Genomic DNA, 13,053 nt, shown 5'->3' with positions numbered 1-13,053 from the left:
TAAACTCTGACCCAATCTGATGAGGATTGAAAAAAATAAAAAGATTCATTTTAAGTGCATGTTGTTGGTGCTGTTTGCTGTGGACATGCTGTTTTCTGGTGATGTGGCTCCGCTTGTCTTGATAGGGCCTGATGTTGGCAGAACTGGCTCTCAGGTCCAGTGGCGGAGTTGGTCAGCACTGGCACTTATCCCGACGGATCTCACTCGGATTTTCACTAATCTGGATCTTGCCATCAGTGGTGTCCACAGAGTCCTTCACCTCAAACTGCAGGGAGTGATATTAGATTATAATAGTATATAGGCCTACATGGGTTGTGTTCACCAATGTAGGCATGGACGGATTATGAGTCATTAGGCCCCTGGGCACAGACATGAAAAAGCCCCCCCCCCCAAGACAATCTCAAAAAAGGCCCATGGAATTCTGGAGGGACTGGTCAACAGATTTAACGTTTATGACAACGCTTCTGTTATTAAGTGACATGAAAAAGCCCCCCCTCCCCAAGACAATCTCAAAAAAGGCCTGCAGGATTCTGGAGGGACTGGTCAACAGATTTAAGGCATCTTGCTGTGAATAAAAGATGCTGATTACAAAGCATGATTATCACACAGTATGACCTGTGGGAGCCTATTCAGATATCAGGGGTGGAGAACATAATGTAGTAGTAACTTCACACAGAGCTTCAGGGCCCGGTAGGCCCGTTCAATAATCCATCCCTGCGTGTAGGCTACCACTGATTTTAGCTGAATGTAGCATGTGAATTACTTTTCACAATATCAATGACAAAGCCTTTAAGAGTACACAGCAAAGATTCTAGAACAGAGTTCCGCTCTAGAATCTTTGGTACACACTCACATACTGAAGTGCAGCACACGCAGCCTGATGGAATGATTTCTCCACGTTAACGTCCTCTTTTGCACTTCCCTCGATGTAATCCGCTCCTGCTACCCGACACCATCGTTGGGCCTCTTCTCTGGATACCTTAGGCACACCGTGGAGTAATTTAGGTGTGGCTGGATTAGTCACTGTATTTACATCACGAGACGGCTGGTCAGTATGGTGTGTACACAAACCTGCCTGTTCTTCAGGTCTGTCTTGTTGCCCACTACCACGAGTGGGAAGTTAGTGGGGCTTAGAGGCTTGACCTGCTGTGAGAGAAATTCGTGAAGCCAAGTGTCCAGGGCATAGAAGGAGGCTGTGGAGGTGACGTCAAACACAAGCAGGCAGCAGTGAGACGCTCTGAAGAAGGCCGTCCCTAAAGACTGGAACCTCTCAGTACCTGCGGTGTCCCAGATCTGAGGAGCAAGACATTTAAGATTACATTAAACAGCAAACCAGTCCAGAGAAGCATGGATTGCCAAGTGAATTAATCACTTCATTAATGCTTGCTATGAAGGCAGTACATTTAATTTAATAATATAACTAATCTATAAAGACTTATTTGCTATTTTCTCAGAATTTATGTATGAATCAGATGCTCTTAAAATGTGGAATTTTGATATATTAGTGGACTCTTCATGGTCCCTTATTTGAATCATGTTAAAGTAGTATGCCCACAGGTCACAGGGTTTACCTTGCAGGGCTGCCAACTTTTCAAAAAACCTTGGAGTGAGATTTGGTGGGGCCAACCAAAATTTTGCTGCGGAAATTTTTGTTTGGCTCATTCAGCATTATACCGTACAGTAAAAAAAACGTACATCAGTGGTTCTCAGGTGTAGGGACCAGGCATGGACGGATTAAGAACTTTCGGGCCCCTGGGCCCACATGTATTAAGGGCTCCCCACTAATTGTCGCATATGTGGAAGGGGGGTTTGGGGGTTTTTCATTTGTTTGATGTGATTTCCTGTATTCTGGTGCATTTTGGTAGCTTAGAAATCTAGACACACCCTAGCGGCAGCAAATTACATTTGCTTCCAGGGCTAGTCTAGCAACTCCATTGTGACACGAGTTAAGCTTGTTTTGAGATGGCAAAAGTTTGAACTAGCCAACTAGCTCCGCTGGTGGGAAAACGCATGGGACTCAGTGCTGTCCTATTGCGTGCAGAGGAATTTGAAAGACAACTGATTATCCCGCCCCTCGGACTGAGCACTGCGAACGGTGAATGCGGGTCTGGCTCGTCAGGCTAGCATTTTGGGGATGGCCAATACTAAATTCAATCAGATTCATAGCCTACATCCTGATGTGTTGATATTGAGGCAATGATTCCATGCAAAGGCTTGGGCTTCAGGGCCCCCTGACACCTTGGACCCCTGGGTCTGGGCCCGGAAGGGCCGTGCAGTAATCCATCCCTGGGACCAGGGAGTTCTCCCCCAGAAAATGTTTTTTGGACTAGATGCAATTTCCTGAATTCTGGTACATTTTAACAGGTTATTTAGATACTTCTATATAACAAAATAAAGCCAGCCTACGAAATTAATAAAAAGTAAATCATGCATAATTTAAAAATAACTCAATAGGCTACTTGGCTACGCAATAAGGTTTCCATTACAGCACCGCAGACGTTCAATGAACGCATCTTTCAACTACGGAACGTAATAGTGATCATCAAATACCTCCCCAGAGTTCAGTGCCCATCAGTCTCAACATTTAACAAAATAATCAAACAGTCCAAAAATAAATTAAATATCAAACTAAACCGAAAATGTCATGCTTTTGAAGCCCTACCAGTATGCCGCTCCAAGAAACGCATGTCTCAAAATAAAACTCGCATAAGAAATAAAGGGCTGTCTCGAATACAATCCTGCCCCTAAAGGCCTGTACTTTGTCTTAAGACCCCGGCCATAATTTGAGTATTTACAGTATCTAAGTAGACAAACTGGCTTCAGATATCCAACAGAGTGAATAGAGATTGTGCAGTCTTAGCTGTGGTTAGTGATGTGATGCTGTTAATGGGGAGCTTTACATAGCCTAGCGTAAACCTATAGGTTATTATTTATTTGGCGTACCTATAAGGCTTTTTACCTTATCAAAAGTGAGGGGGGTGGCTGATCTCTTCATCACTGCTCGTCACTGTGTGTGTGACAGAAGAGGAATGGGAGAATGCGTGTAACAAAAAAAAGATGCTGAAAACAGCACTGGTATTTCGCACGGCAAAAGTGGGGGGGGTCCAAACTAACAATTTTAAAAAGTGGGTGGGAGTTTTGTAAGAATTTAAGAAATGTTTGTATATTTTAACTTTTAAATGTATCAATCAGGTGCAGTTTCAAAATAAATTCAGAGGTCAGACTTGCTTATTTTTATGGAAATATTTGTGCTGTAGCCTAAGCTATTTTGCACTTTAGAATTATAACCATGCACACAAAGGTAGAATAGTTATGGTGATATTGCAATAAGTTCACAACCACAAAAACATATGCTACATTTCACAGTTCAGAAATGTTCAAAAATGTGTGTACATTTCAGCACTCCATGAAATTATGCAGAAGTGGTCACCTATGTTATTCAGCTAGTTTATTTAAGATAATATTGGTCATTGTAATGGCCATAGCCTATAGCCTATGCTATTCCTTTTTCAGGATGTACCCATATCTGCATAATGTGAATGTTTGCATATGGCTTATGTCAGGCTTTATATCAATATTTGTGTCTCGTTATTTGATTTTCTTCATATTTTTGCATTAATGTCACTAGGAAGCATGCCAATATAAATATATTCATTTATCTGTAATGGGATTGGCGGGAACCTGACAATATAAGAACCATGCAGTGGGATAATCTATGGCTGAGCAATTTACAAAAATGTATGTAGGCCTACTGACAAATAGTTAGAATACATTATAATTTCGCCCCAATGAGGCTATGTAGAAATGTGCTGTAATTTCAAAACCGGATTAGGCCATCTCAGAAACCACTTATTGCACAGAGGCATGCTTTATATCCTCGTATTCGGTACGGTTTGCTGTTTATTGTGATATTGGGTTTGCCACGTGTTGTGTGAAGGGTTAGTGAAATATTAAACCGAGAGTAATGGGTGTGCACTGTGTGCAAAATGCAAATATGATTAGCCTAAATTGCACGTCGGTTCAATGTTAATTTTCTCGCGAACCATTTATCACAGCAACTTGGCGCTAATATCATTGGAAAGCTTAGATTCCGCACGTTCACTTGATGTGTGATATCATATGTATAGGTTTAGTTTAGTTGAACCTCATCTGCCAGGTATTTGACCTACCAGGTTGACACTTCAGCGTGAAAAATACTCAAAACATACCTGAAGCCGGGGAAATGCGGGGGGAATGCGCCTGGGACGGCTTCTGAAGTAGCATCGCAAATGAGAGAAAATTTAGAAAATTCCACAGACAGGGGGTGCTCTTGAACCCTCTCACCCATGGGCGGATTATGAACTTTCGGGCCCCTGGACCCAGATGTATTAAGGGCCCCCACTTATTGTCGTATATGTGGGATTGGGGGGTTGGGGGTCCTCCCCCAGAAATCGTTTAATTTGTTTGATGCGATTTCCTGTATTTTGGTGCATTTTGGGGATGGCCAATACTAAATTCAATCAGGTTCATAGCCTACATCCTGATTTGTTGATATTGAGGCAATGATTCCATGCAAAGGCTTGGGCTTCAGAGCCCCCTGACCCCTTGGGCCCCTGGGCCTGGGCCCGGTAAGCCCGTGCAGTAATCCATCCCTGCTCTCACCGTCTCTGAAAGCATAACCCTCTCTGAAAGCTTGAACCCTCTCACCGTCTCTGAAAGCATATCTATAGATCTAACCGTAGATAACCTATAGATAGGCTAAACTCATTTTTCAGGCATCTGACCGACTGGGTTGACACTTCAGCGTGAGAAATCGGGGGTGTGGCGTGTGAGTGTGTGAAATTAATCAAATGCGTGTGTCTCACGGCCAATGCGTGAGAGTTGGCACCTATGCCTTGACAGTTTGGTTATACTTTACTTGACAGTATAGACGTAAGAGTGACATGACACTGTCATGAACGTTTATGACATAACGCTTCTGTTATTAAGTGACACTTGGTTTTTGTCATAACAAGTTAGGGTTAGGGTTAGGGATAGAGTTAGGGTTAGGATTAGGGTTAGAGTTAGGATTCATGTGTCATGACAGTGTCATGTCACTTTTATGTTGATACTGTCAAGTGAAGTGTTACTGACAGTTTTTTGTGACTACTGTTAGACATCTAATACTAATTTGGGAAAACAGAAGTGGAAGTTATCTGCACCTATAACAGCAAAAAAAAAACTTTCCACTGAGCTATACCTGCCCCTTTCCTAGCCTTACACTGTAGCCTTGACTTATGTGTTGTTTTTTGTTTGTGTTTGCCTGTGTGTTTGCAGTGTGTTCTGAATGAAGGCTCAAATCAGATATTCATCATGTGTGCTTTTACGATTGTTAACAAGCATTTACCTAACTTTAAAACAATTTTTCTAAACTCTTCACAGAAATACACCTACATCATACAGTTTCCCAAAATAGTTAATTTTCTGAAAAATAAATTTTGTTAGTTAAGTTTACATTTCAAAATACAAAAATAAAACTTTCTCTATACATGCACAAACTTAAACAAACCATAGGGAATCTGATTCAATAGTGGATATTTTTTGCAAAACACTACCACGTGTTTTCTATCTAAGAGATACTACAGTCAGTAATGTGCACCAGCTCTCAACATAGCATTTTAAAAACTGCATGCTTTTTATGTTTCAGTGCAGTTACCTACAATGCACAATACGAAATCCATAGTTTTTTTTTACTGTAGCCATCTATCTAGTAGGCCCTAGTGTCAAATGTGTGAATCTTAGCATCATGTTATCTAAAAATCATAGTCTTTTTTACAAGAAAGTTGAAAGAAAAGTAGAAAGTGACAGAATTGCTGTAAAAAATTCCTTCCTGATAACAAAATATGTGATAAATGAACCAACCTTTTTGAGATGCATTGCTGGCTGGCATCAAATTCAAAACGAGCATATATTTCCAATTAAATACACAATTTGTGAGTTCTGATGTTGTCTATGTTTTATTGCAACTATATAAGCTTTATGTGATTTGCAGATATTTGTTTTTATTTACATTTTACACAGAATCCCAACTTTCTCCCTTGAACGTTCTTTGGTCCAACTACTGATACTCTTCTGCCTGATTCAGCTTCACCTATTCTTCTTCCTCTATTTTTTCTCTCTGCTCCTCTGGCTTGTTTTCTAGATTGAACAGAATAAATCCAAAAATACCCCTTTTTACAGCATTGTTCCATTACAATAAAAGAACGTCAACACCTATGCCTCCATTGAGGGTGGAATTAGGTATGGTTGGTCTATTTTACACAATGTACAGTAAATCAGTAAATCTCAATCCTTCGATGATCTGTTCATTCAAAAATGCTCATCAACCGTTTCAGTATAGCTTTTGAGCATCTGTTATTGTAGCGGTAGAGTATTGTAGAGGTAGCTTTGTAAGACTTTGAACATTGGGTTCTCTATTGCATGCTGTGTGTAAGCATTTGAAAAGAAAGATTGATACTTTTGGTATCTGTAACCTTGTCTGTAAAGAAGACTGTTAATTGATTGCATATTATGTTAATGATCTACAACAGAAGGATGTTGTGGTAATTGTTTTTAGTTGACTACAGACTGGACAGAAGTATGTTAATGATTATAAAACATGTAATCATTTACATCATAGCTAAAGCTAAACACCTCCTTGGAATTAATTGTTACTCTAAATATGCTGAAAAACCTGGAGATTATAGATTACAAAAACTCTGTTCATTGAAATCTGACTCAACTTCCTCTACTTCTGTGTCCTGAGAGTCTGATGCTGCTGATGTAGGCCTACTTGCTCTGTGTGTGTGTGTGTGTGTGTGTGTGTGTGTGTGTGTGTAGGGATGTAACAGTATGAAAATTTAACCTCACGGTTATAGTGACCAAAATTATCATGGTTTTCGGTATTATCACGGTATTTCTAAAAGTGTGTTCAATATATTCAGAAAGCACTGATAGGCCTACACAAGCTGAAATAGTTTCAAAAAGTGTCCAGTTCACTTTTTTCTTCATGTTTAATTGGCTATGTGCTTATAGCTTAACTTACCCTACCATAACTTGGAGTTTGCTATTTCTGTTATTTGGATGCAATGAGTGAGACCAAAGTAAGCGTTCAAAATAAAACTTTAGGCTACTGTATTGTCCTGATAACTTGAGTGGAATGGATTTAATGTGGACGTGAACATAAAAAGAAGCAGAGTGGCTACATGATACAGTGCACATTTTGCGGTAAAAAAGTTCCGACTTTTAAAATCAGGTGTAGCCTAATACGAATTGTAGTTAAAACCATCAATTAAACAACAGAATCAGTAGGGTACCAGTTTTGTTCCATTGTACCAGGCCTACTGTATTTCAAAAGCAGGCTCGAATGAAGCTGGGAAGGATTAAACACACGGTTTCCACACCGCGGTAATCAACAGTGATAATCATGATGTTTGAAATGAAAACGGTAATTATTATCATCAACATTTTTATCGCGGTTTACCATTATACCAGTAATCGTTACATCCCTATGTGTGTGTGTGTGTGTGTGTGTGTGTGTGTGTGTGTGTGCGCGCATGTGAATGCATGTGCGTGTGCGTGCGCGTGTGCGTGCTGCTTTGACACAACAGACTGGGAAATGTTTAAGCAGGCAGCCACTTACAACAACCAGACAGACATAGAGGAGTATACAGACACTGTAACCTCTTACATCACCAAGTGCATTGATGATGTGACCCACACAAAAGACATCATCACTCGGGCTAACTGGAAGCCATGGCTGACAGGGGATGTCCTCAGGCTGCTGAGGGCCAGAGACAAAGCCTACAGAGCTGGGGATGAAGCTGGCATGAGAACAGCGAGAGCCAACCTGTCCCGTGGCATCAAGGAAGCAAAAAAGGAATACACTCACAAGATAACCACCCACTTCAAAGACAGCAGGAACGCACAAAGCCTATGACAGGGCATTCAGGCCATCACGGACTACAAGCCCGCGCCACAGAGCTGTGAGAGCAACATCCCTCTGCTCAACAATCTGAACCGCTTCTTTGCTCGCTTTGAAGCACAAAACAGCACTTGCCCACAGAAGACCCCTCCCCCTCCACACAAGCAGCCCCTGTGCCTCTCTGCCGACAGCGTGAAGAGGACACTTGCTGCTATCAACACCCGTAAGGCAGCAGGCCCAGACAACATCCCAGGTCGTGCGCTGAAGAACTGCGCTGAGGAGCTTAAGGATGTCTTCACAGACATCTTTAACACTTCCCTGAAGCAAGCCATCGTCCCATCATGTTTCAAAGCTGCCACCATCATACCTGTGCCGAAGAAAACTGCTCCATCCTGCTTCAATGACTACCGCCCCGTGTCACTGACACCCATCATCATGAAGTGCTTTGAGCGGCTTGTCATGTCACACATCAAATCCATTCCCCCCTCCCACCCTGGACCCCTTCCAGTTTGCATACCAAGCCAAACGGTCCACAGAGGATGCAATCTGCTCTGCCCTCCACCCAGCCCTCACCCACCTGGAAAAAAGAGACTCATATGTGAGATTGCTGTTTATAGACTTCAGTTCTGCATTCAACACCATAATACCACAACAACTCATCTGCAAACTTGACAAACTGGGACTCAGTACCTACCTCTGCAACTGCCTACTGGACTTCCTCTTTCAGAGGCCTCAAGTAGTACGTGTTGGCAACAATATCTCAAGCAGCATCACACTGAGCACGGGGGCCCCTCAAGGCTGCGTGCTCAGTCCGCTGCTCTTCACCCTGCTGACGCATGACTGCACTGCAACCTACAGCAACAACCACATAGTGAAATTTGCTGAAGACACAACTCTGGTGGGTCTCATCACCAAGGGCGACGAGACTCAATACAGGTTGGAGGTCGACCTTCTGACCACGTGGTGCAGGGACAACAACCTCCTGCTGAATGTCAGCAAGACCAAGGAGATTGTTGTTGACTTCCGGAGAGGTCACACCCAACACCTGCCACTGACCATCGACGGTGCTGTGGTGGAGAGAGTGAGCAGCACCAAATTCCTGGGGGTGCACATCAGTGAAGACCTCTCCTGGACCACCAACACTGCATCACTGGCGAAGAAAGCTCAGCGCCGCCTGTACTTCCTGCAGAAACTCAGGCGAGTAAGTGCTCCACCAGCCATCATGACCACATTCTACCGAGGCACCATTGAGAGCATCCTCTCCAGCTGTATCGCTGTGTGGGGCGGAAGCTGCACTGAATACAACAGGAAAAGCCTGCAGCGCATAGTGAACACAGCTGGAAGGATTATTGGTGCTTCACTCCCCTCCCTGAAGGACATTTACACCTCCCACCTCACCCGCAAGGCGACCACAATTGTGAGTGATGCAAGTCACCACTCACAATTTGTTTGATCAACTGCCCTCTGGGAAGAGGTACAGAAGCCTGCACTCCCGCACCACCAGACTCACCAACAGCTTCATACACCAGGCTGTTAGGATGTTGAACTCTCTCCCCCCTCTCCCCCCTCCACCCTCAGCTACATAACATCCTGGACTTTGGACCTACAATGGCTGCCTTGCACTACTCCACTTGCACTACTCACTTGTACACTTGCACACTTTGCAACTTGTTGTTGTCCTGTTGTCCTGAAAACACTTCTGAACACACTTCTGCTGCTCTTACATAACTTGCACCACTATGCCACTTGCATACTTAGGTCAAACAGAACTACCTCAGCCATTTATTGGCCTGCACTATTATATTGACTGTCTACTGTATGCACAATTGCAAAATTTCAACCCAAATTTTGCTGCTCTTATTTTCTTCATTGTATGTGCCTTCTTATTTTTTACTTTTTATATTGTTTACTTGAATGTTATGTTTGTCTGTGGACCTAATTGGTAAAATATGTCTTGTCTCCACCGTGGGATAGTGGGAAACGTAATTTCGATCTCTTTGTATGTCTTGACATGTGAAGAAATTGACAATAAAGCAGACTTTGACTTTTTGACTTGTGTGTGTGTGTGTGTGTGTGTGTGTGTGTGTGTGCACGTGCTGACGCTCACATGGAGAACCACAGATCGCCCATCCACAGAGATCTCCTTGGTGAGGAAGTCTGTGCCAATTGTGGCACGGAACAGATTGGTGAAGCGATGGTTGACAAAGCGGTTCATGAGGGAGGACTTTCCCACACTGAGCAGGACAGGAGAGAAGTCTTTAGTGCTGCTGTCAAAGGCTAAACGGTAGGCCTACTGCAGAAACTTCTAGATAGATAGATAGATAGATAGATAGATACTTTATTGATCCCTAGGGAAAATTCAAGGTCACAGTAGCATACAGACAACATACACACACACACATTCACTAACAACAGAAAAAGTAATTAAAAGTATATAATATAAAAAAAACACAACTAAGCAATAAGGACTGCACTTCTGCAGTCCTTCTGGGGGTAGTACTATTTATGCTCTTGGTTGTTTATCATTCAAATCAAAACAAAAACCCTGTATCTGCTAGACAACATTTAAATATCCTGTAAATATATCAACATGTACTACAACTGTTTCTATTTGACTTCTTAAATGCCTTACCCAGAATTGCCCATCATGATCACCTTTAGATGTGGTTTTCTCCATTCTGGCTTCATGTTTCAGGTGTGGTTAGCAAGTTTCAACCCAATTTTGGTCCTCAACATTTGTGGTATTGAGTAACATGCAGTCTTCTGGGTGCCTTAATCCATGTATGGTAACATATGTTGCTCATAATATATCTAAGATCAACCACATGGTCTAATTCCAGAACGGCTGTATGCTTCACACAGGTGTTCCAAATGTTACTGTACCAGCTGTTCAACAGGTATTTCGGGTTGGTAATGTTTAACAAGGTTATCATTTTAAATGACGGATCGATAGCTAAACAAACAGGTGTGGCTTCTGTAATATTTCTCTACTCAAGTCAGTGGTGCTTATTTGGTAATAGCCTCCACATATTATCTGCCATTTTGTTGTTGGGTAACACTCCAAAATAAGGTGCCATAATAAATAGCAAACTAGTAATTATACCTAACCCTTTGTTAATATATGTTAATTGTTACTAAAATATCTATTTGGCACAAGTTAATAGTTTTTTTCATCATTAATTAAATATTAGTTGTTTGCATAAAATCTGTATGTTAATGTTTTAACAGATCTATTAACTAATATTGTATTAATATATGTTAATAGTTAACTAAATATATTTTTGGCACTAATTAACAGTTATTTCTTACATCATTTAAATGTTAAATGTTTATTTACAAACTATATGCTAATATAAAAGTTAATGACATATTATTATTTATCTAGCTTTTCTGATTAGCTTTGTGGATAATTTATGGAATTTATGGTGTATGGCTTTATGGTCTTGTGGGGTGTATAAGGCACCCTACTGCCAGTGGTTGGTTGTGTGAGAGTTTGCGCTCCTCTTCTTCCACTTCATCCTTATTGGATACCTCTGTGGTTGGCTGTCCTGTAATTGGTGACTCTCTGTCTAGTGTTTGAAAGTAGTGTACTCTTTGCCTTTGGAAGTACTATTTGGTTGCTGCTTGAATTTGGTGAAATTCAGGGGAGGGGGTGTAACAGAGTTATACATGTAGTTTAGTGTTTGTATGTGTTTTTTGCCGTAATTAAGCATCTTTATTGAGATTGGTGTTTTATAGCCCCCTTTGGAGAAACGCTATACTGCATCTCTGCTGCGTTTTGTCCTTGTATTGTTGCCATAGCCGATCAGAAGCGGTATGCTTTGCATTGTAAAGGTTGACTGTATAAAGCTCTGCCCACTTTGTTTTAATTTTGTAACTGTAAAATGTTGTTTAAGTTGAAAACTTTGATATACCACCTGTATTATGTTACTTTACATGTATTGTTAAGATTTGGGTGCAATTCTAGCAACTTAGAGAACGTTTATTAATGTTTTCATTATGACCACGAGTTCATACCCTATGGTTCATACACACTGAGTCTAACGTGACTAGCTGTAAACTCCGCTAGCAACTTTCCATGCATTCAGTGTAGTTTAGCTTAGTGTGCATGGAAAGTGCAATTTAGTCTAGCAGGAAATTAATGTGCATTTAGTTTAGCATTATGTTTATGCATTACCTCCGTATGGTCTACGTCTGTGAGTGTTTAGTGAGTCTCAGAATATTAATAAACTCGTTCTGTGCACCTGAACATTCCATGTCGCATGTCTCCCTTGGGCTGACAGCGATGGTATAGGAATGATGCATGTAATATAGCCCATTCAACTACTTGTTGTTTTGTTTGAACTTTTCCTAAAGGAATAAATGTGATAAGCCAGTTTTGGTCTCAGTCCCTTCACCGTCTGACTAGTTATATATTACTAATATATTAATAAAGCTTAACCAACTTTATTATAAGGGTCCCCCATACTGATAGTTATATATTACTAATATATTAATTAAGCTTAACCAACTTTATTATAAGGTGCTCCACACTGATAGCTATATACTACTAATATATTAATTAAGCTTAACCAACTTTTATTATAAGGGTCCCCCATACTGATAGTTATATATTACAAATATATTAATTAAGCTTAACCAACTTATAAGGGGCCCCATGCTTATAGCTACTACTAATATATTAATTAAACTTAACCAAATTTATTGCAAGCGGTTCCGGCGCCGACAACAGTGGCAGCATGTCAAGGTAGCTCCGTGTTTTTTTCTTGAATTTCCCCTTGGGGATCAATAAAGTATCTATCTATTTATCTACTGTATCTATTGTAAGGGTCCTATGGAGAGCAGTTCACATTGGGATAGGCAGAAGCACAGTTTAATAACAATTAGTTAAATAATAAGTCATTAACTTTTCTATTGACATATAGTTTGCAAATAAACATTTAACATTTAAATGATGCAAGACATAACTGTTAATTAGTGCCAAAAAGACATTTAGTTAACTATTAACACATATTAATATAATATTAGTTAATAGATTTGCTAAAACATTAACATACAGATTTTATGCAAACAACTAATATTTAACTAATGATTAAAAAACTATTAACTTGTGCCAAATAGATATGTTAGTA

General features: G+C 40.8%; 1 protein-coding gene across 2 annotated transcripts; it reads right to left on the bottom strand.

Annotated features, from left to right (window-relative positions):
* Window positions 1–150: 150 nt before the first annotated feature.
* On the bottom strand, window positions 151–10,978 carry si:dkey-13a21.4 (uncharacterized protein LOC494576 homolog). 2 transcript variants are annotated; one of them, XM_042088545.1, is made up of 5 exons: window positions 10,554–10,969; window positions 10,029–10,155; window positions 1,072–1,293; window positions 854–979; window positions 151–265 (listed from the first exon to the last, which is right to left on the bottom strand). In XM_042088545.1, the coding sequence occupies exons 1-5, from the start codon at window positions 10,607–10,609 to the stop codon at window positions 173–175; spliced, it is 624 nt and encodes a 207-aa protein (XP_041944479.1). In that variant the 5' UTR covers window positions 10,610–10,969; the 3' UTR covers window positions 151–172. The 2 variants fall into 2 exon arrangements, with proteins under 2 accessions (XP_041944479.1, XP_041944480.1); XM_042088546.1 differs by having other exon boundaries at window positions 176–265; window positions 858–979; window positions 10,554–10,978.
* Between the last annotated feature and the right edge of the window lie 2,075 nt (window positions 10,979–13,053).

Source organism: Alosa sapidissima, chromosome 4 (genome assembly GCF_018492685.1).
Source record: "Alosa sapidissima isolate fAloSap1 chromosome 4, fAloSap1.pri, whole genome shotgun sequence".
NCBI lineage: Eukaryota > Metazoa > Chordata > Actinopteri > Clupeiformes > Clupeidae > Alosa > Alosa sapidissima.
This window is presented reverse-complemented; position numbering and strand designations above follow the sequence as displayed.